This window comes from Taeniopygia guttata, chromosome 5 (genome assembly GCF_048771995.1).
Source record: "Taeniopygia guttata chromosome 5, bTaeGut7.mat, whole genome shotgun sequence".
Lineage (NCBI taxonomy): Eukaryota > Metazoa > Chordata > Aves > Passeriformes > Estrildidae > Taeniopygia > Taeniopygia guttata.
In genome coordinates this window covers 16,308,679-16,333,258 of record NC_133030.1, presented here as the reverse complement: position 1 = coordinate 16,333,258, position 24,580 = coordinate 16,308,679, and the positions used below count along the sequence as shown (strand labels likewise).

Genomic DNA, 24,580 nt, shown 5'->3' with positions numbered 1-24,580 from the left:
TATTCCTTTTGAAGGCTTTCAGTGAAATTCTTAGGTTTCTGTAAACATGAAAAATGTTCACTGTTCCACATAATGCTTTGCTGTGTTTACATTTTAGAAAGTGCAAAATTTTCTGTGATTAAGAAATTTAATTTTTATTTGGTCTCAAAGAAGAAAGGGTTTGGTAGTGCTGGAAATAGGCCTTTATCTACGGTCCTTGTTTCCCCATCTTTTGCTTTTCAGCATTTCTGGAAAGAGTTTCTACATCAAATTAGAGCTAACTTAACATCCAGGCCTGTTCCCTGTTTCCTCTCTGAGAAGATTCTGATTCATGCCTAAACACAGAATGGCAGACATCTCCCCCTTCTTTATGAGGGGAGAGTTCAACTGCTCAGACCCCTGGCCATAAAAACCTTTAGTATTAATGGTTTCCTTAATTCCCTTCTCTGTTATAGCCTCTCCTTGATCCCCTTGTGTTTCTTACCGAAGCACTTGAGAGAAAATTAATTTAACTTAAAAATCAAATCTGACTGATACTTCATCTCTAACATTCCCGATGATTTTACAGTCTGAGGGAGAAAGTTCATGTTTCACTCTGATTTCCTGTCCCCCCCACCCCTCCCACCCCAAATAATAAAGATGCTATAAAGTTGAGGCACAAGTGGTTAAGGGTGAACTTGATCAGTTCTGACAGCTGGTTCTTGGACATGTCCTGGTGGTAAAGGCTGATCTCCTCCTGCTGGGTGTTGTGGTGCATCTGCAGCTTTGTGTTCAGCAGCTGGAAAACAAGTAGAGAACTCTTTGTAACTTCTCAGTAAACTGGACACAAATGTGAAAATTCTCCAAATGAAAGTTTCTAGCACAGGGACACTCAAACGAAATCTATTTTCTGGTTTATAAGTGGAATAAAGAGTTTTCTGTGTGCCTAACAATGAAATTGGATTGAGACCCAACAGACTGCACTATTAGTCAGTGTTACATCTTAGATTATAAGTTGTTTCTGCTTTCTGTGAAATATCCTCACTAAACACATTGTTTTTTCTGAAATAAATCATGATTTTATGAGGCCTTTAATCCCACTATGGGAAGCATGAAAAAGAAATAATTAACAACTTGCTCCTGTATGTTACTCCTCACTGCATCAGTACTTCCAATGTTCTCTCTTTGCCTACATTTAAGTAATACTAATTTTCATGGTTTGATGAAGATTTCAGAACATGCAGCTCCATTTCTGGATTTTTTTCCCCAGTGGCCTACAGATTTAAAGTAGTGTCTACTTGGACATCCTTGATTCAGTGAATGAGTAGTGACCAGTTCTGACTAATATAATGAATTCTCATGACACCTAATTGAATGACTTTACAGAATAATTTTACATTAAACAATACATGTGTTAAGAACAGTCGATGCTACAATATTGACAGTATTGAAAGATGTATCATCTGCAATTACACACAGTGGTTTTACTGAAGGTGAGGGGAAATTAGGCTCTTGGAATGAAGGATCATAAAATGAAGTTACCTACAGAGAGTTTCAAAGCAAGTAAAAGGCAGAGTTCAATAGGTTCTGAAATCTCATCCCTGCACAGAACTGAGTAGGCAGAATTTCAGAGTGCCCAACAAGGTAAGCTGTAATCACAGCTCCTGAGGTTTGAAATCCCACTGTTGGCCCTGCAGGAGCAGTTAAGAGCTCCTAGCACTCAAAAGGCTGCCTAGATAGGTCTGAAGCTTATATTTGACATCAATGTCAAGAAGTTCTTGAGCTTCACTGATCATATCACCACATGAAGCCAATAAAGCCAGCATACTTTCAATCTTTCTAGAGACAAGAAAAGGCTAATTTAGGATGCATGGGGCAGCAGAGCCCAAAGGACAAAAAGCACAAAGGAAACCTGGGCAATTTGCTATGGATAAGAAGTGCTAATATATACCTGACTTTTGCTGCCACTAGTGATGAAATGCAGTGATTTATTATGCCACTGCCTCTTCCTGAGGGTGTTGAAGCAATTGGTCATTCACACTGCCCAAGGCTAACTTCTTGTGTCGTGCTACATCCAATTGCTGGTAAATTGGCCACTGAGGATTTTAAATGCTTTGATTTGTTCTGCAGTCTGAGGCTGCAGTGCAGCCATAGATCATGGGACCTTTTCTATGTCCCTGTTCTTCCCTTGATGCTCTAGATCTCAGTATTTCAGACTAATACAACATAATCCTCCTTCTCTGCCCATTGCATTCCTTGTGCTAGAACTGTGATTTCTTACTATGGACTTAAAAGCAGTGAGATTTCAGGAGTACTTAGTACTTACTTTCCTCTGAAAAATAGGTTAGTGAACCTCTCTTCAGAAGTCATTAAAGCTACATTAAGTTAATAGTTTTAACAGAAAATATGGAGGTAATGACTTTTACATTGCAAATCTTATTTTAAAGTTTGTGTATCTACACAGAAAGACACATACGGGGTTGGATTTTCAGTTCTCCACCTGGTCCTGCAGGAGGACTTCCTTGCTGTAGTTTCTTTTGTTCCATCTGTTTTACAACCTGTTGAAAAATAAAATACAATAGTTGAAAAACTTGAATTTGTCAGTTTTCTCTGATGTGACATAAATGAATACACCTAAATCAAATTTTGCAGTTATGTAAGGTCTTTCTTAGTGGGTATAGTGCCGAGTTGCTTTAATTCAGAACACCAGACTATTATTTGCTGTGGTACCATTAGTTTAGGATTCAGCTGGGACTCATATGAGAAATAAAAGTAAATCTCCAGCGCTGGGAATTGTGAAGAGCCATTACACACACAAGGACAAAGAAAAGAGGAGAACAGATATATGCTGTCCTCACACGTACCTGCTGAAGCTCTTGTTTCTGAGCCTGAAGCTGATCGTGCTGCCTCTGTAGCTCTTCCTTCTGTTTCTGAAGTTCTTCTGCCTTCTTTCTAAGTTCATCTTCCTGCTGGGAAATGTGATTTTCAAATTCCTTCAGCTCGTCCTCAGTGAAGAGCTGCTGTTGATCTAGTGTCTGCAAGAAAATACATACAAGCATGAATACTTAGCCAGGAAAGCGTGGGTTTTATTATTTTCTTACTGAAATTCTTGCACAGTTCACTAAAATACCCTCACAACAAAACAGTGAGCCATGACACTGTACACTCAATGAAAACCGCAAAATAGTCATTTCTCAGCTGTTTTCTCAACAAAACTCTACTATGGATTTAGATGTAGGAGAAAAATATCCTCTTTCTTCCAGATCTTATCTTCCCTTTGAAGTGATTGATAAACAAAACGTCCATTTCCATTTGAAAGGCACGTGTGAAAAGCTCTTCCCGAATCCCCGGGGTGGCGCCAGACCTTTTCCCTTTGTGGAATTCACATCTGCATTACATTTAGGCAGCTGAATGCTACCTTCAGCTGAGGGGCTTAACGACACACATACCAAAGCAGAGCTGAAAAAAACCAAAGGTCACAGGCAGCCGTTTGGTTTCCTGCTCCAAGTGCTGGTAATGGTGTTGCATGTTGTACTTGGAACACACTTTCATTACCTCCCAGCTGTCTGGCTCCAAAAATTCTTTTTTTTCTGTAGCTCGCAGGAACTCTTCCAAAGTCACTAACCGGTCCTTGTTGATGTCAACCTATTTGAAGTAAAAAAATCAAGCTCAAGCTAAAGGACAGGTTTTGGAGGAGCCAATGTTTTTATTTAATCAATCAAATACAACCATTTTCAATTTTTTTATGTCTCATTTTCAAGGGAGTGCCCACAACATTTTCTGAAAACTCCTCTCCCAAGCTTAGTAGCTTAACAAAAATAGAACTACAAAGTAAATCCTGACGTTTTACTTCAAAATTCTCTGGCTTTATTGGAAACACTTGTGCTTACAGTCCAAACACTAATAGTGGAATGTATGATGTTTTTTGAGAAAAAAAGTTTTGTAGCTTTCTGGTAACTACTCTGACTCACAGTTACAAAATTATCTCTACTGTTGGAGGAGGAGGTTTTGTAAAACAAAAATCCCACCCAACTGAATTGTGTTGGAATCCTTTAAGGGAAAGGGAGGAAATGCTTCCCTTTATGACTAATAGATGACCAGGCTTGCTCTGTTCCTCAAGTTTAAGGAATACAGTTGAATACAGAAATATAATGGGTGGAAAACACAGTGGTTCTAAACACCCCCTTTCCATTCCTGTATCTCCTGAGCTGAAAACCCATCAGACCCAGTGAAGGTTTTCACTGCCACAGGTGATAGCTTGAGCTCTGAGCCCCCTTTTAAAGGCACAAAGCTGAGCTAAATGAAAGAGGACATTGCTCTACTCCCTCTTCTCACACCTAATCTTACCCTTTTGCCAAGGTCCAAAGCACACTTCAAGTCTTCCTTGTTTGACCCACAACTCACAAGGAATTTCTGTTGTATCTCAGTATTTTTAAATAACCAAGGCTATAGAACAATTCCTTCTCTGGAACTCCTTAAATAAAAACTAGTCAGCAGGCATTACATCAGAATACAGGGACAGGGCTTGAGAATTGTAACTTGGCATAATCCCAGCACAAGCAGCACTCAGTGTGACAGGCCATCCCTTTCTGCTGCACTTGGACAACACTTCATGTTAGAAGAACTGTATCTTTTGAACAAAGAAGAGAATCAGCCCCCACCTCATTCATTACGTGTTCTCTCATTCTCAGCCTTTCTTCTTCCATTTCAACCATGTCATCCTCTTCATTCTTGGGATCATAAACTTTTTCTAACTGAAATTGAAAATTAGTACATATTAGTTTGAAAAAAAGGCTGGTCATTCAAATGGCAGAGCATATCTGGAAAAGTGGTGTGAGATGATCTCTCTGTGTGCAATTTTCCCTTTTCAGAACAGTATTTAAGCAACAAGTGAGCCTTTCATTCCTAAGAATGAAGTTTTCAGTTAATTCATGTGGTCTGTTACAATTCAGTGCTGTGGATGTCACAGTCAAGTTGACCTCAGTGTGCAAAGTCTAATCCTACACTTGATTCAAAGCAGGCAGAAGTTCCATGTGGTTTCTGGAATGGGAGAGAGTGGCTGACTCCGTAAGCATTCAGGGTATCACAAGACAAATTCAGGGCCAAATTTAATGGTTCACTTCTCTTCTTGTACAATGCCTTTCTGGAGAGTTCATGCTTATGTGCTTCTACTTGGCTTTCTCAGACACTGAGCTTTACTTGCCCAGACACAGGTAATTTTAAGGCCCCAGTTTTTACACTACAAAACTATAAAACAGTAAGACACCTGTCAAAAAGACTGCATTGTGTCATCATTGTAGTGAAGGAGATTATGGCAAATTATTGTACCAGAGTTAAATTTTCAGACAACAAACCAAGGCTTAAAGAAACTAAGAGCCTGTCTATTTTATCGGTTTAAAGAAACTAAGAGCCTGTATATTTTATCAGATGTACATGTGCTTCAAACTAGCCAGACGTAAAATATATTAAATTTCTGTAGCCACTTCCACAGTGCTGTCCCTGAGCCAAGACACACAAGTGTGAGCCTTTTTCTCATCAGACTTGTTGATGAACACTGATTGAGCACAGGTGCCAAGCTTCAGAACCCTTATGAGGCTGCATCTAGGCAGTGCAGCTCTCTACATTGTAATTAACACAGGTAATACCTATCCTGCAAATTTGTTATAGAATCTCCAGCAAGCCTAGGAGAGAAAAATACATGAGCACTAGATTTCTGATGTCTGACTCCTATGCTTCAACTACTTTATTTTGCCTGCTGATAGGTTTTACATTTTTGTACAAATATTAAGGATGCATAAAACTTGGCATGAATACTCTATTTTGTAGTCCAAAGCCCCCCAAATATACTTGGGAGAAACAGACATCCCTGTAACCATTTACTGATAGAAGTTAAGATTCTCAGTAGTTTTTTTTACCTCTTTAGTAAATAGAGCTTCTAATTCTTGCTCATCCAGGAAACCATCATTATTGACATCTACAAAAAGAAGTTTTAAAAATACAAGTTGAGTACATATAGAAACTCACATAATACACATAATAGATCTCCAAGAGTTAAGTAAGGATCAGTGTACACATCTAACAAAAAGCTGGTTACATAGCCTGTTTCTTCTGTTTAGGTTTTTATCAGGCATTGGCTGGAATGTCACTTTTGGTTGGTTGGACAGGTCTGGAGCAATCTCTCTACTTCTTAGATTAGCAAACTGAAATAGGTCACCGCAGGATTGCGCAGACTGCAACTGCCAAAAAATATTGCTGAGAACAAGTTGTCCCCATTTAACCACTAGATTTGTAATTAGACTCAGGAGTGAGCAACAAGATTCTGCAGAAAAACTTTTACTGACAATATGACTCCTTAAAAACTTAAAATAATTACATTAAAATCTACATAAATATGGAGTACTTGAGATAAGTGTAAGATGACTTTTCATAACAAATGCAGAGAGGAGAATACTTGATAATTAACGATCCATCTTTTATCCTACATTGTGCTCTGAATACTGTTACACTACCTCTGAAATGAAAATAAACTATCCACTTCAAATTACCCAGTATTACCCAGTATTTTTGTGTAATTGCTTTGAAGTCTTCCATATACTAAGCTGTAAGGCAACAGGTGATTTCAGCTCTTTCTGTTTTGGTAGATTTTGCACAAACAAGCTACCAAAAATTTTCATAAAGCTATCTTTCAAAATCTTATAGAAAGAAGAGATAAGATTTAGTAACTAAAATTGGATGATCATTAAGATGATCATTAAGAACCCAAGTCATTCTATGATTCTGTAATAATACACGCTTATTATATATTATAAACTGAGATAAAAGTTCAAGCTCAAACTAGAACACTTTTCTTTATCTAAATCATCTTTGAGATTAGTCAAATTCTGTATACTCTTCAACCCTTTGCAGCCTAGTTCCAGGCAGGATCTACTCAGAGGCACCTTATGATGAAGCATTTAACAATATCAGAACATAAAGTTTCTTGGTGACACCATCAGATGTAAAGCAAGGCATTCATTGAGACGCACCCTTATATCTGCTACTGCTTGTTATTTCTAACTGCCCATTCCTCAGAAATCTAGAGGCAGGATTAGAAGGGTTTTGCTTTATCAAGGGAATATTGCAACTTCTGAAGAGGCTTGGCCCTTCTATGAGCATTCCAAAGATTAGGGGTGTCTGGTACTTATATCTGCAGAGATGATGAGAAAGCAGGTTTTGCCCCTACACACATTTCTGAGGGTTAATTCCCAGTACCTACTGTGCAACCAAAGATATACCTATAGACAGCCCTCTAAGTACCCATACTTCCCTAAGAAATCACTACTGGGTTTTGCCTGTATGATTTTAGAAGTCGTTAAACAAAACTCTGAATGTTTTTTATTTTTAAACTCCATTTAAAACATTGCATGAAATTTACAAACAGTAACAAATATTTTCTCCTCTGTACTGTTCAGATTCACCCAAGTTGCTTGAGGTGTAAGACTTTATCCTAACATATGACAAACTTGTCCTCAGCACAATATAACAAAGTCACTTCACTTGTTCAGTAAATTAAAACTAAACCTCTTACCGTGCAATTTGAAAAATGTTTTGGGGTCAAATTCATTAGGATCTAGTCCATCTGCTTCTTCCCACACCTCTTTCAGTTGATCTTTGCTTCCCTATAGATTGGTTACAAAGAAAAACTATTCAAAAGACAATTTAGTGTCATTTCTCTGCATTACCTTTGCATTATGGATTATCTGAAAGGCTTGCTTTATTTGCTGACTAGTCACGTGGCAAAAGGAATCAGCGGCATTTTCTTTCCTTCCTTTTTGGTCAAGTCTAATACTTTCATTAGGCTAAAGGCCCAGGGAAAGTGGGAGTGTAAAGGAAATGCATATTCTGTGGAAAGGAGCACCTGTAATAATCAGCCATGGCCACACAGCCCCATCCAGAAACAACAGCTGAAGAGAGCTGAATTATTTTGCCTTTCCTAGAGCAAACGGTACTGTGATGCTGCTCCTTGCAGGCCAGGCATACCATGTAGGCATCCCTACAGTTTTGAATACTGGTCTGGCTTCTTCCTTATGAATTTCAGTGTCTGTGTAAGAATTTTGGCAGCAAATAAGACATCTGTACAGAAAAAATGGGAGTTTATACAGTGGGCCCACTCTCTGCTCCCATATCAGTAAGAGGAGGCAAAGGATGAGAACAAACAAAATACACCCTTCTGTGTATTAGCTTTTTCTCTCTGGAAAGCTCACACTCAGTCACCTAAGAACAGGCTGTGGCCTTACTGGATGGTGAACTTTAGGGTGATCTCCATGTTTTTTCTTCATCTCTTCAAATTTGGATTCTTCTTTCTTCCTCTTTTCTTCATCCAGTGTTTTTAAATACTCTCTTCTCTCATGTTCTTTCATCATCTCATATTTCTTAAACTCCTCATGGCGAGTCTTATCATAGTTTTCCAGGTCACTTGTAGCCTAAAAATACAGATATACGCAGACAGATGATTATGTAACATAATCTGACATTAAAACCACTGTATTGTTCAGATCTGTGGGCAAGGCTGGCCATGTTGCCATTCAGGGCTTCCTTTCACATGACAGTGATGCAGAAACATCTCCCTTTCACAGAAGTTAATTTGTAATGGTTCATCTGCTGGACAATTTTTGTAATTACATGGTGCAGTAAGAAGGCTTCAAGGTGTCCTTTCTCATCAGTGAGTAATAAATGAACTCAAGTTAATCAAGTCCTACAATAACAGTACCATTAACTCCTTGATCATTTAAGAATAAGAACATTTGTAGTTTATCCTACAGTTTAATGACAAAAGTGCCTTCATTAATAATTGGACTTCGTTTGCAGCAGCTTAATACTGATTAAATTAAAAAGCCCCAAACAATTAAATTGAGAGAAAGGGTATGAGAGGAGAATTTCTGACAAGGTCTTGTATAGAGTTTAAAGTTGTGTCATTTTCATACAGGCCAAAGTATTAAAGGATATTTTGGTAGTGCTTTTCAAAGTAACATGTTTACACCTGATACTGTCTCTCCATTATTTACATTTTACTTCTCAGATTCACTGTATGTTTTAAAAAAAATTCCAAAGCTATTCAGTATCTTGACTGAGAAATGAGAAGACAAAACAATAAAATATGTAATTAAAAAACAATTGCCCTGTTAAGGGTATGCTTCTCCAAGCCAACCAGAATTTTCCCAGAAGAGATGTTGAGAAATGTTCAGGAAAATTATAATATCTCTATAAAATATAATTCTACAGAAAATGGAGGTAATTTCTGTGCAATTTTTTTACCATTGGAAAATTTTATCTTTCAATTTGTTTTGAAAATATTAAAAAGTGTTCAAATTCTCATATCAGACATGCAGTGCTCTCTAGAGTATATCTGAAACATTTTTCCCTCTGGGAAGTCTACTTTTCTCTAGCAGTTGAAAAAAAAGCCATGCGCTGCTTAGCTTAACTGCATCCCATGAATAAACCCCACACACTTGTGACTAACACTGAATCTGCTGAACAGACACTGAATGCCATGCCCAGTATAAGCAATTTCTAATATTGCTATCTCAAATTCTACTCTGCTGTAATTGTGCAGCTTGATGTATATATAGGAGATCCCAAAATTTATATGGCTAGGCTAGGGGTGATTATTTACATCATTCTGAGAGTCTTCTATCATTTAGAAAGAGAAATCAGAAAAAAACACTTGGGAAAAAGGCACCCTTATCTCACCTGTATTTAATTTAAAAGCTCTCAGAAAGGTGTGGTTTATTCCCAAAGTTGCTTGTACTGGCATATGAGTGTTAAGTCACAAAATTTATAGACTTTTTTGCATCATGCACACTGGCACCAGTTTTCAAGTGTGCATGGAGCCAATTGATTTTTCTCTAAAAATGAAAACTGTGTGTCATTTATAAAATGTGGTATATAGGAAAGGACTTCCCTTTACCAGAGGTAAAAAGCGTAATAATTAAAACCCCAGCCCATACAGCAGTTCAAATCTGGCACTCACTGCTTTGATCAGCATATCCAAGTCTTTAGGTTCAAAGGTATCAGGATTCTGATGGTTCAGGTGCTCAAACTGCTTAAGGAGAGCCTGATGGTCTATACCAGTGTCTGGAAGAATGAGGTATACACATAAAACATTAAAATAAATTTGAAATCCAGAAAAATCAAGAAATCTCTCACATGCGAGCTTATGCCTTGTACGTACCTGAGGTTCCCTGAGGACTGAATAATTTTTTCATTGTTGGAGGAAACTACAGTAACATATCTAAAGTTGCTTTTCCTGGAGCAAGTTGACAAACTTGATGGCAATTTGATGGTACTACATTCCTACAAACTTGATGTAGTGCCATCACTACATTGATGGCACTACATTCCTTCTGATGGGTCAGTGCTGCATTGCACCCAATCATTTTACATGTACAAATTACAGCTTCTGTTTCAGCAAGAGAAAGTATGATCAATTTGAGTTTTACAAAGTAAAAAAAAAAAAAAAAAAAAAAAAAAACCTCTTTTATATAAATGAGATAGTTGACACTGTGCTCTACCAAAGCTAACAACTTGCATATTTTTCCTGCACTGGGAGAAATCCAACTTCCCTGGACATTTTGCAAATGACACATCTGGCCAAAGATTTATGTATAACTGTACAGTTGTAAATCTTGTACAGTTTTACAGTTGTGTAAACTGTATCAAATCAAATAAGCAGATATTTAAACTTCACTTGTAAAAAAAAGAAGTGCAAGACAGTGGAGAGTCAGGTCCTGTGCCTAGAAGGTGGAAACATTTTCTCTTCCTTGTGACAGGAATGATACCCACCAATATCACCACACAATGCACTAAAACTACACACATTTCTACCACAGCTTTTCTAGCTGTTACCAAGGTCTCTGAATATTAATGCTACTCTCTTATGCTTTGATAAGTTAAGTACAACAGTTGTGACAACCTTTTACTAGATGGCTTAGCAAAGAATATTTTTTTTAAAAAAATTGGAAAACACGTTTTCTAATATACTGAATATACACTCAGTATATTGGAAAATATTCTGAATAAACAGAATGCTTTCTTTCACAAACTGTCTGCTTTACAATCAATGCTGCGTTTGTATTAACACAAAACAGCAAACACTGGCCAGGGCAGATTTCAGCCATCATTCCTCCCTGGTGAGATCATAATTTCTGTTTAAATATATGTGCCTTTGTCTGTGTTTGAAGCATTTTCAGAAGTGTAGTAATAGACTTAAGAAAAACCAGCAAATACTAAAAAAAACAGACCCCAAACCCATTCTTCTCCATTTCTTACATTTAGGGGAAAAGGCTACTTCTATTTGACACTATTTACTTGCCAAATTATTGAATGATCTGAGACTCAACTCCTAACATTCTTCTGGCCTGCACTGATCAGTCAAGTAGGATCTTTTTGAAAATATTTAAAAACACATCTGGATGAGGACTGAATATATGCTGAATAGAATCTCAGATCTAGTTGTCTGAAGTTTTTTAAACCTGATTCAGCTGAGAGGAAAGAAAGAAGAGGGGTTTGTCTGCCTTTTTTTTTTTTTTTCTTTTTGTAGAACAGACAGAAGACTAAAATACTAAGTGTTGTTATAGAGAAAAGATTACAAGAGCAAATAAAAGGAAGTCAAACCTCTCTGCCTGCTGCTGCTATATAATTCTTCCTGTGCATATTCCAAGATGTTGTCTAGGTGTGTAAAGGCAGCTGTATTTTATAGTTCATCTGGCCATACTTGTATATGATGTGAAGCACTCAAGGGAAAAGCTGACTATAAACTTTGCAAAGTGTTTTTACATTTTAGTACTCATCTGAATATTCTGAACTGCAATAATCTATTCCCAAATGTAAGAGCTCACATTTACACAGTAAGATATGAGGTGTTGGGGGGAATTCTTTTTCTAAAGCCAGAGGGAAGCCCTGGATTCCCACAACTATTGATTTATGAAAGCAGAGGGGATAGAAGTAATCAGTCCATTAAAATTCACAATACCTACAACAACTATGTACACACCCAGGTATCATTAGCTGCTGTCACCTAGCTGTGAATGTCACCATGATGTCACTGGACTGCTTGTCTGCAACAGGAACAACATCCCCAGAAACATTTTTTTGCCACATCTAAATTAAATTAGCCCGCAAGACAGATCCTTATTCTACAAGTATTTTATTTGATGCATTATATATTCAATTTATTGGGATCCCCCTCGAAAATTTGCAAACATCTTTACAACAATAAAATACTGACAAAAAAAATCATTTTCTACCCCCTAAGGATATGAAATACTGTGTCATGGTTTTCTCTTAACACAGTCCTACTATGTTATTGGTTCTCTGTGAGCAATCTATGAACTGATGCATTACAAAAATAAAGAGGTAGAAGTATCTGAAAAATCCACCAACAGAAACAAGTTCAGTTATTTATAAAACAGAGATGGCTAATCTCTGCTCCCCAGTTTCCTATAGACAGGTCTTTAATGGCTCCAGGCCAGCTCAGAAAGGACACTCACTCTCAGTTTAGTCATCACTGGTGACAAGAAACAATGCACAACTGCTGGACTTTGACATTTCGCTAACACAATTCCATCTGTTAACTCACCTAAATAAATTCTGTACTCTTACCTTGAACAGAATCCATTTTTGCTTTAATTAACATTCTTAATCTTGCTACCTCTTGTCTTTTTAGTTCATCCAGCCGTGTTCTCACATGGTGGCTTACTAAATCAAGCTCTCTGCTTAGCTTTCCACTCTGTCAAAAACCAAAAAAAGTCATGCATAAACACAGGAAGAAAGATGCCTTTAGGATTCCCATTAGACAAACTGCAAGACAGCAGACTAATGGCAGTCTCTAGCAATTCTGTAGCCCACACTCTAAGAATCTCTACATTTTTCCAAAGAGCAGATTCAAAATTTTTATGGTTATGGAAACAGAGAGTAATCCTAAAAGCTTTCAGAAAAGAGAATTTCTAAGTATCTCCAAAGAGCAAGACCATAACCTTGAAGGAGCAATGCCTAATAACATTTGTGACAAATTTCTTGATCAAATATTCTCAACTGAGTTCAAAAGAATTGTGAGAAGCACACAAAGTGCCTCATGCTCTCTAGGAGGGCTCTTAGGCTTGGGAAAAGGTACAAGGCAGCAGCAAACACCAATGTGTATTGACAGAACCTGGAAATGGAGAGGAATCTCCAAGGGTGACACTAGATATAGCAAAGAAGGAAAAGGTGCCACAAGCTGCCAGCAGCAGCATGAGGGATTAAAGGAAACACAAAAGGCAGGATTTCCTCCTTAAGTCTGTCACTTTAGACTCTTTCCTACTCATCCCTTCCTAAATTTCCAGCTCCTGAAGGGGCAATGCACAACAGCCAGAGAACAAAGAATACAAAATACATGGCTCATGATTATGGATTTAATTAACCTCAGTTTAACTCTTTTTTTCGAACCCACCTTTATTTCTTCTATGTCAGCAGTCTGGAGTTTCTCCCTGAAATGCTTATCAGTTTCCAAGACATCTATTACTTGCCTGAGATATTCATCATAATAAAGTCCTGTATCCTTCAAAAAAAAAAAAAAAAAGGAAATTGAGGAAAGAATATACTGACAAACAATTAGTTAATTAGTTTTGTTTAAATACAGTTATTAAACTGACATTCTAATCTTAGCAACACTACGCTGTCCTACATATCTTTGCGTTTCAGATTTGCATCATTGCCCTATAGCAATTTATGATCCATTGTTTCAGCAACTGACAAGGAAGAGATGAAAAGTGATTAGGAATCCTTGTAATACACAAGCATCTGTCATGTTAATATAGTGTGTGACTTTTTTAAAACAGTGCAGTTCATTTATTACTGTTCTATTTAAAACACTGAACTGGAATCAGTGAGTGGAATTTCCTAAGGCACCACTCAATCACTTGAAGTAAGTCTCTGTGGAGCAGTTATGTTCTTCCTGTTGTAAGCTGGGAATTCCTTCCATATGCCAGCTCACCTTTAGCAGCCCATTGAAAAAAAATAAAGAACAAATTTAAACAGAACATCCCCACAGCAGATGGCACATGCACTGACAATGCTAGGGAATATTAGTTTCTTTCTAAAGGAGTTTGCTATATCCAGATTACTAACAATTAGGATAAACACTTGATCAGATCAGTTTCTTTATACTTACTGGATTTTCTACCTTCTCTCCTTCTACATGGCCTTCTGCTTTGACTTTTGTCTTATCTATGTCTATAGGTACAGCTTCCAAGGCCATTAGGAGACATGTCATCAGCACAAGACACTGTTGGGACAGGACAGATAACCTCTTCATCTGAAATGAGACCAGGTCACAAAAATTAACATACATCATATCAACCTACTGCACTCAGGAAAACTTTTTTACATTCCTACATAGATACCTGTAATAACCCACTTTCCTCACAATGTCCTGCTCTCAAGGAACACAAAAACTCAAAGAAGTAACACAGCCTTAATTTCTGAATGCCATTCATAGGCAAACAGATCGGCTTCCACTTGTGTGCCAAACCTAAGCTGTAAATGGTGAGAGGTTTGTAACCTGCTGGGGTATTATCAATAACAGATAGCAACATCTATTTAGGATATTCAAGTCTCACTTTGCTGAATTTATTGGCAAACTCCTGAAGATCATTTAGGGACATTGAATCAGATCTTAGTGTAGTAATGCCAGTGGATTTTACATTTCAACACTGAAATACTTTGCCTAATTTGGAGTCAAGATCCCCTTCAAAATTTATTTGCAGGAAGAATATTTTACAATGGGTTGTATCCGTGTTTCAGGTGGGTAGAGATTCCTGAAAAGTGGTATTCCCACGACCTGAAATAGTTGCTGAGGCCAGGGCTTTATCAAGATGGTTTTCCCCACCCTGTCTTTAGTGTCTTAGGTGGAGCTAACTCACACATAATTTGATAAGCACGGAGCAATTTGAGCTCTTGACTTTGTCTTCTTCCTCTCTATCAAACTTGGTTGAAAATAATTCATTCAGAAGCTGGTAAGATGGAATAATTAGAGTGAGTACAGGGAATCCAGCTAAAAAAAGTAATGATGGTAATCCAGCATCTGACAGCGATGTCAGGCTCTTGAGACAATCTGGCCAGTTCAGACTGTGACACTCCACTATCTCTGAATATTCTATAGGAAGTCTGAGCAAACTCCAGTGTTACATTGGTAAAATAAATCACCTCCTAGAAGGTAAAGGTTGCCAGTTGAAGACTGTTTAAGATTAGCTTAGATATGCCAAAGAAAAAGATGTAATATTGCAGAAACATACAGTCAAATAAATCAAAAGTATACCTGCTACAAGAGGAATTTCTGTACAAGTGCTTTAGCAAGTCATGCGAAGAATTCTGTCAAAAGTATTTATGTCTACCACCACAAAATCTGTTTTTAGAGGGAGGGGAGAGAGGGACAAACTAATTATGGTGTCAGTGCCAGTTTTCCTGACTACATGATCTGGTACTTGACAGAGATGCATTGCTTTTGCTTGAGTTAAACTGCCCTTTACTATGGCAATAAATGTAGATAATGGTACACACTTAATATTAAGCATTGTTGACACCCTTTATTCCTCCTGATTCAACGGCTAGCGAAATAGAAGCACTCATATACATTAAAAAAATGCATTCAAGATGTGTAGAGATATTATTTCTTTTGCTGGGGATGAGGAAATAGCTGGAAATAAAAGTATATCCACCTATCCATATGTTTTATATGTCAAAGGCTCAAGAATTACAAAAAAGTTCTGTAAATTCTTTAAAACTGTTTCTTCTTAATCACACCTTCAGCAAAAGGAGCCTAAATGGATTATGCTCTGCAAATACCTGTTACTTGCATTTGTACAAATAATATCTGATCATTACCAGATGAGATAGCAGGAGCTATTGTTGCTGCCACACTGAGCATTTGAAATTGGATGTCAGCATTACTGTCGGATTCACAAATCTGACTAGCCATGCCTAGGTTATACCCTTACAACAAGCAAACAAAGACACAAAGAAACCAGACCCAGACTGATTTACTGGAACTGGTAAGTAAATTCCTCTGCCTCTACACAAACTGTTGGCTTGCAGGGACTTAGAAAGCTGATGAGTGAAAGGGTTAGTTTTTCACCACTGCTTTTAAAAATGCCGAAGTTCCAGTATGCTGGGTGTTTCTAATTACAGAATATTGTTGTATAAATGCTGTGCCTAGGTTTGTAATTTCAACAGGATTTAATCACAGGAGATGATTATAATAACTAACAAATACTAGGTCTTCAGTTCTCCTAATCTTAATGTAGATGTCAAAACTGAGAGTAGTTCTTGGTACTACCAGTAAAACAAAAACACACCTTGTTGAAGTTCTTGCAGAGTATGAATGGGGCTGTCTAGTAATTTCTAAGTAAAAGGATGTAAGCCTACTTCAAGTCTAGGAAATGCATGTGAAACAAAACTAATAAAACCCAAAATACTTACCAAGTATATAATAATTATGTACATATACACTCTCAGCATTTTGCAAAACATTTTTTTAAAAGGTTATGAACGTTTAAAGTATTCATTTTAAAACAGTGTAGCCTTCTGGTAATACTAAAAATCTGGAACCTGAAAGATGGATACTTTTCCAACCAAAATATTTTCATATACACAAAATTATAGTAATAAAAATAATTTAATATCAATATACACTGCTCTAGTTATGCAAGGTGTGTAAACAGTGGTTTAGAAAATCATTATGAGGCTAGGAAATTAACATGCTGAAGCCCATCAGGTGATGGCAGGAAGCACAGAAAGCCAGAAACTCAGGTGCCTCTCACATTGGCCTGGCATTGACTCATTCTTTGCCTACGGCCAAGTGCTAAAGCCAACACTTTCAACAATGACACCTGGTCTTTGATCCATTTTAAAGACATCTCTTAAAGCTCCTGACCTACAACTTCTAGTAACATGAACTATTGTGGAGATAAGGATTGCCAGTTTAGGTTGAAGAGGGGCACACTTACATTTTTCAGACTTTTTCTTGCTCCTGAGGAACACTGATAGATAAAAAGTCCATAGAAAGTTCAGCTGAGCTGAAACAACTGAGATATAAGTAACCATGCTGGTTTGCCAAACTCCATACAAGGGAGCACTAATCACCTCCAGATTTGGGATGGGCAACTGGAGCTGTATCATCCTGAAGTACCTCTGCAGTAGTCAGCAGAGTTCATCTATCAAAAGGCCTAATCGAACTAAGTCCCACTGGCTCTGCGGACGTTCTGTGGAATTGGCAATGAGTTTTTTTATAAGCTTTGTAATTACACACTGTCATACATAATGGGAAAGACTGGATGATACCACAGTATGTTCTTCATATCTATTTGATATAATAGGCTGCTCAGAAGAGTTCATCAGGCAGTTTTGCTTCAGGTTGTGCAGTGGATGTTTTTATTGTAGCTTTTTTGATAAAACAAGCAAAATTTCACACATACCAGGAAGAATAAAAAGTAGAGGAGTCCAAAATGGGTAAGTAAATAGTATCTCTATCATCACAGCTGACTTTGCATACAACTTTGCCTAACACAGCATTTCCCACAGTATTCTGAGGAATCCAACTGTGATGTAACAAGTAAATTGGAAATACATTTATTAGAATAAAAAAATTACCTAGTGAAGACAGAGTTACTGTATTTAGGTATCTACTAGTCCAAGATTATATACACCAAAATTTCCTTAAGAAAAGCAGGTGATTGATACATGAGTCAACCTTTAGAGTGTGCCAGTGTCACCTGAGTCACTGGGCACCTTCTACTCTGACGTGTACTAAAAGAGAGAAACCAGGCCCATTGCAAAATCTAGCATTAATCATCTGCCAGAAAAACTCAGCACAATTCTCAAATTCAGCAACTGTATGAAAGAGTGAGAAAAGGCTGGATGTGAAGAAAAGTGGGGGTTCCCCTTTTTGTTCCACCAAGCGAGTTCATTTCACTCTCAGACCACTACCAGCTGCTTTTAAGAGATCTGCACTTTTGAAAACCCATTCCTGGATGCCCATCTCTTCCCAGGCATTTAAAGTGCATCCATGTCAGCAATGTGGCTTTTTTCTGTACTAGAGCCACCAAGTGAGCAATCACAGTGTGCTGCAGAAGAGGAGCGGTGTCACTTTGCTCACTGCCATCAGCAGTACATAATGCACAGCATACACCCCCCTGCCTTGCCATGTGGCTTATTATTATTATTGTTATTATTATGCCTACTTCTATAAGCTTTAATAGAAATATAAACTGTTACGGATCTGCCCAGCTGACTACTTTTTCAAAGACAGATGGAGAGAGCTAATGTTACAATTGGCATCTGGAAATTAAGGGATTTTAGTCAAAGACAGGTAGCCCATCTAGATGTAAAGGTAGCATAACTGTAATCTGCTGGTATCAGAAATCAATCTTATCTTTACAAGAGGGAAAAACAAACATTTACACTTCTAGTACATAAAGAAAGCTAATCATAAAAGTAGTGCTCTAGAACTGACAAATACTGTAGTGTATAAACAAAGCCAATATCCTATGTTTTCAGGGAAAAGAAAGAATAAGTTCAAGAATTTCAAAAAAGCAGAGCAAGAGCTCAAAGAATGAAATAGCAGAAAACAGCCACCAATGTACTTGCATGAACAGAAAAATAAAACTGGAAAAGAAAAGCTGCAGGCTGCCTGTCAGCAATCTTGATTATTTGTTAATCACAAATTCCTATAAATGTCAGTGAAATGGGACTGAACATTAGAATTATAAAGAGCTACAGGCTTTGAGAGGTAACTTCAAAATGCTACTTTTATAGTTTGTTCTAGCAACTGTAGCACAAACTGCTAAATACCTATTTTATACAGCTGCCAGGTATTATAATACAAACCCAAAAATCATAATACTTACCCCAAAATTTCTCAGAAATGAGACAGGCAAAAAGATAAAGTGATATCAGGATGCAGTGTCTGCACATGTAGAAGCTCAGTGGATGGTTATGATGCAAGACAGCACAACACTGTAAATGTCACATCACACATTTGCACTTGCCAAACCCATGCGTACCGTGATGGGCAATGAAAACATAAATCTGGACTCACATAATACACAATAAAACCTACCTATTCACAGATTTCACATATGCCTGCTCTGATATGGAAGTAATTAAACCTGTGTGAGACACAGTGCAGATGTGCAGGATAACACCAATGTTCTCTACAGTCATGACCGTAATGGGACTTTCTGTTTTTATGCTATCCACTGGAGAAATGAACAATCTTCATAAGCAGTGCTGAGTTAAAAAAAAAAAAAAAAAAAAAAAAAAAAAAAAAAAAAAAAAAAAGCCAGGAAACAGATAAAATATATCCACTGTTCTATTTTTCTAAAAATATTCCACCCTTAGTACTGGAATGAGATGTGAAGTATTCCCTCATCAGCTCCAGTCACCTAGCATCTTCAATCTGTTTTCACCTCTCTGAAACACCATTATACCTGTTCATCTATCACCATTTAAACAGGAAATGTTTCATTCCATGAGCTTTTTCCACTTCTTTAAAATTTATTTGAAAATCTATTAATTGATCCACTTACAGAACCCTAAAAAACTACATTAAATGTTTGAAATTAGGCACAAACACATTATTATTCTGCCATATTCTGTTTGGAAAGACCACTGTTAGTTCCTCCCATTCTTTTTCAGGAGCATTTGCTGCACCGACACCCTAAGCTATCATACCTTAAGTAGGGTATGAAATTCCATAAATCAAGAGTTAATGCATCTTCTTCACACTGTTAGTCCAATGAGTTAATCTGGCATAAGCACAGCTGACATGTGGCAGCAATTTTGAGAAACAAGTGGAAAAACCTGTTTGCACTCACTCTGTTAAGCTATAAACCTCTGGCTGTGGTGAGGCTGTCTCTACACTTGGCCACCAGTCCCCCACACTGGGTTTGCCCCTTGAAGACACCAGCAGGAAATGACATGCAAAGAGAAATGGTTACAAGCTGCAATAGTTTTCCCCATACAAGTGAATGTTCCAAACACAAAAATACCTACACCTTTCCCTTCCCAAATGAAAACTGATCCCTTTAGAAGTTAATGTGCAAGCTATTAACTATTATAAGCCAGCTATTATTGCTATATAATTATATATATATGAAGTTTCATTATCCTTCAGGTAGTTTTCTTTTCTCTTCTGTCAATGCTGTTGACTAACTGTATGATTCAGATGTTGCTTTTTTTCCCTGGCCAATATCCAACGGGTTTCACACTGGCCATGATGTCCTAATCTTTTGTTAGAGCACATCCCACTCAGTTCTCTGCACCAGGAGACCTTCCTTATTTTTTCAAGAAGCATTTTAATCTTACATGGAATTATTAAACAGTATTATTTGAGTACATAAAGGCAGCAGAATCCTTTTACCCCATCCTGTTTACTTGCCTTAAATTCTTTTGAGTTGTATTCGTTACCTTTTCACTGCACCCGAGCTGCTTAATTCTCTTTACAACTAAAAGCTGGCTGATGGAGCAGCTGCTTTTTTCAGCTTCCCAGAAAACACAGCATGCCTCGACTGTGCCTAGTACAACATTTGCTGAAAGAACCTCCTTTTAAAAAATGCACTTCAGCTGTTTTATTAAATGAGTCATCCAATAGTAACACAAATGATGAATGCTCAAGTGGGAAAGAGCAATTTAATGTTCAAACCACACACAGTATAGGACAATATCATAATACAACTATGTCCAGAAAGAAAGATGGCATAGATACAAATTGTATGGCTGAAGCTACACACGTGCTTAGCTGTGTTCTAAGTGAAGTCTGAAGACTTTTCTTCTTGTTGCAATGCTAATGGTTCATAATTTAAAAACCTGTCTGTACACACAAATACATATACATATTTATATTATTACCTGCCTCCAAGGAACTTCCCTGTCCTTGCTTCAAAAAAATAAAAACCTCTGTCTACAAAGCTACCTTACTAACTGAAGAATGTTGACATATGAGCCTTGTTTTTCAAAACAACTTGCTTGGTTTTATTAATTCTTTCCAACAAGGTTGCCTCAGAAAAATATATATGAAGCCAATAGTCAAGCAAAAACTTGTACTGAATTCAATGTGTACTTTCTAAAAATCTTATCAGGCTCAAAAGGAAATTAAAAAAAAATTACTGCTACAGCTATAGCTTCCTGCACTCTAATTTCAGTTCCCACACAGAACATAATACAACAGTACACTTGAAGTCTCATAAATTCATTTTTCATAAATGCAAATGGCACTATTGTCAGCGTTGACATAAAAAGCAACCTCAAATGCACTACTACACGCAAGCAATGAATTAGCTTAAACTCAAACCATAAAGTATTTCCATCATTCTAACAATATGCATTTTGCTCTAGTCAACAACAAGTGATGATGCTAAAGTAAGCCTTGAATGCCCCAGGAGTCCAAGGTACCTTTTTCCCCTTTGAAAAAAAAATACATCTAGACTAAATCTAGATCTAATGATGTGGAGCCAGATTTAAAAATATTTAGGCACTTAAAGACCGCTGCCTAAGGAGATTTATGTTCACAATTTGCTAATTCCCATTGATTTCTACTTGCTGAGAAACAAAAACACATATCAACATCCCATTCTATTTTTATAATGACTAGCAGGAGAAATGCAGTCATGAAAAGGATCTACAGTTCTCTTGAGTTACCTATGATGAAGAATAATATTTACAACTGAGTATGATTAAAATGGTTCTAATGAAATACAGGTTTTTTTGCTCTTCCAACTGTCAAATCACACATAGAAGAGCAAAAACTATTGAAAGTAACACGACTTTCGACTGATTTCATTTGGTTTAGCATTAGCACCTGGTCATGCCTTTATCTACATAAAAGCTCACCCCTATGCAAAAGGCTCCTGTCTGCCAGGTACCTGACAGCAACTTGAGAGGAATCTTTTCTGCTTACTGAGCAATCAATAGTGAGAGCACAATACCCCACTAGATCAAACACCTCCACACAAGAGTTCAAGTCATAGAAAGCCCTGATAGCAGCTTCAAACTTAACAGTAAATGATTTTATCTTTCTTATGTAAAGTGCATTTATTTAGTCAGCACAGCTCTGAAACTACTGCGTCAATATTTCCACACCTCTGACAGTTAAGTCAATATATTCTACATTTTTTATTACCTGAGAGAACTACTGTTCTCCCCTTTCATGGCTGCAATTTCAGTTAGGTATGTATGGCAGGAGGGAGGCAGGTTTTGACAGGAAATCTTTAATTTGGCTTGTATGAAGAGAAAGTTTATGTCAGCAGCACTACTAGTACTGCACAGCCAAGGTATGAAAACTCTGCCTTAGTGTTATTAAAAAATAATTATTGTTGTTGTTGTTGGGTTTTATTTGCCCAGTGGGGTTTTCTGAATACAATTTCAGACACCAAATAATGGTAGCTCAGGCAGTATAATAACAAACTCAATATCAGATGCCTTTGCATCCAATTGTAATGTAAGTTTTAAGCAGACCCAACAAGCAATATAAATTTATAATTTCATTTCCCCCTTTTCTTTGTTTGTCTTGGTTAGAAGTGAGTAAGATTCACATTGCTCTACATCAACACAATTTGTTTAAACCTATGGGGGTTTTTTTTAGCATAATTATCTTACTTATTCTGAAACAAAATACTGCTACCATCCTAGAGACTTCAGAGGCAAGTGAAGGGGAGAATAGATGATGACACTTAGGAGGCACTTTATGTAACCAGGTTAGAGGATGTAACACTGACTGTGACTGTGCAAGATCATTGTGTAGTAACTGACAGTGAGAAACAAAACAGGATCTTAAGTGCTCACAGAAATGTGGGCTTCTCCCATAAACTTTCTGTGAGTTTAAGCTGAGGTCCACAAAGGTTTCAAAGTCTTTGAGTGGCTCCTTTCCAGTCTCTACAATAGGAATCTTCCCTGTGCTGCTTTGCTTGGTCAAGAGGGACAGTCACCAGAATTCAGAGTAGAGGTGCATCAATATTGAGTCAGCTACAGGACTTTTCTTGACACTGAGAGAAAACAAAATTACACAAAACCACAAACTTCCACACTGAACTTGATACCGTAAGTGCACAGACACACCACTGTTGATGCTATGATGGTTTCATGTTGGAACTACTGGATGTTATCTTTCCATAGCAAATACTTGTAAGTCAAACAACAAAGTATTGTTTTTTTCTCCTGTGGGCTTACTAAATAATGTTTGTTGCCAAATGCAGACTCTTTTGAAAGCCTTAGCCATTTTCATTTCAGCAGAAAACATTACCTCTCTACAGCCATACCTCAACCTTTTCCACTTTTGGAATTATCTGAGTGCAGTGGCCAGCCTGGCACTGGAATACCTTCCAGACCTCTTCCAGGGGTGGCAGAGTAACAGCATGGTGAGATGTGGTCAACTCTGGGACCCCAGCACAGGAAGGACAGCAACCTGCTGGAGTCAGTCCAGAGGAGGCCACCAAGTTGATCAGAGCACCTCTCCTACAAGGAAAGGCTGGGAGAGTTGGGATTGTTCAGCTTGGAAAAGAGGCTTCAGGGTGACCTAATGGCAGCTTTTTACTACCCAAAAGCAGCCTTCAGGAAAGATGAAGGGCGACTATTTGAAAGAGCATGTAGTAACAGCACAAGGAGGACTAGCTTTAAATTGAAAAAGGAGTAGGTTTAATTAGATAGTAGGAATTGTTTTCTACTGTGAGGGTGGTGAAGCACTGGCACAGGCTGCCCAGAGAAGCTGTGCATGCCCCATCCCTGGCAGTATCCAAGGTGAGGTTGGATGGGGCTCTGAGCAGCCTGGGAGAGTGGAAGGTGTCCCTGCTCATAGCACAGGATTGGAAGGAGATGATCTTCAAGGTCCTTCCAACCCAAAGCGTTCTTCGACTCTAGACAGCAATGCTGAAGAGCTGTGCCCTCTCTAAGTGAAACCCGTCGAGTCTCCCGCCCAAGTTTTCCCTGCGGTTGTGCAATTACGAGCCACTCAACATTTCTGCCGCTGCTGCAGCTGCCGCCGCTGCCAGCTCCGCTTTCCTTTCTGCCGGCGCTCCGCCGCTTGCCGTCACCTCCCGCACAGCCGCGGCCCGAGGGGGACCAATGGAGGGGACACGGACCCACACACCCCCACACCCGGAGCCGCCTTCCCGGCGGCCGCCAGGGCGCTCCGGGAAAACTTCAGCTACGCCCCGCTCTGCCCGGCGGCCCCGGCCCCGCCATCCCCCCGCCACCCCCCCGCGCCCCAGCCTGGCCGGCGGCAGCGCGCTGCGACCCCCGCGTCCCGCCGCGACCCTGACGGCGGCTGCCCCGCCGCCAGGCCTCCGCCCGCGCCGCCGCCGGGGGCACTGGTACGGGCGGCGCTACCTTTGGGTCCCGCTGCGGCAGGAGAGGAGCCGCCGCTGCTTCTCAAGGGCAGCTCAAGCTGCGCGCTGATGGCGGGTACGAGGCGGGCGCGCTGCGGCTCCGGCGGCGCTCGGCGCGGCTCGGTGCGACAGCCCCGCGCCCGTTGCCATGGGCACAGCGCCCGCCCCGCGGCGGGCGCCCATTGGCCGGCGCCGACCCGCGGCAGCCGTCGCGGAGCGCCCCGATTGGGCGG

The 24,580-nt window shown here is 38.7% G+C and overlaps 1 protein-coding gene across 1 annotated transcript; it reads right to left on the bottom strand.

The window, feature by feature from the left end:
- Positions 1-582: 582 nt before the first annotated feature.
- On the bottom strand, positions 583-24,477 carry NUCB2 (nucleobindin 2). The gene is made up of 13 exons (XM_002198372.7): positions 24,349-24,477; positions 14,144-14,287; positions 13,424-13,531; positions 12,598-12,724; positions 9,968-10,071; positions 8,235-8,420; positions 7,526-7,616; positions 5,874-5,932; positions 4,620-4,712; positions 3,514-3,603; positions 2,823-2,993; positions 2,435-2,516; positions 583-757 (listed from the first exon to the last, which is right to left on the bottom strand). Exons 2-13 carry the CDS (start codon positions 14,285-14,287, stop codon positions 645-647), a joined length of 1,368 nt encoding a protein of 455 aa, XP_002198408.4. The 5' UTR covers positions 24,349-24,477; the 3' UTR covers positions 583-644.
- Positions 24,478-24,580: the final 103 nt, after the last annotated feature.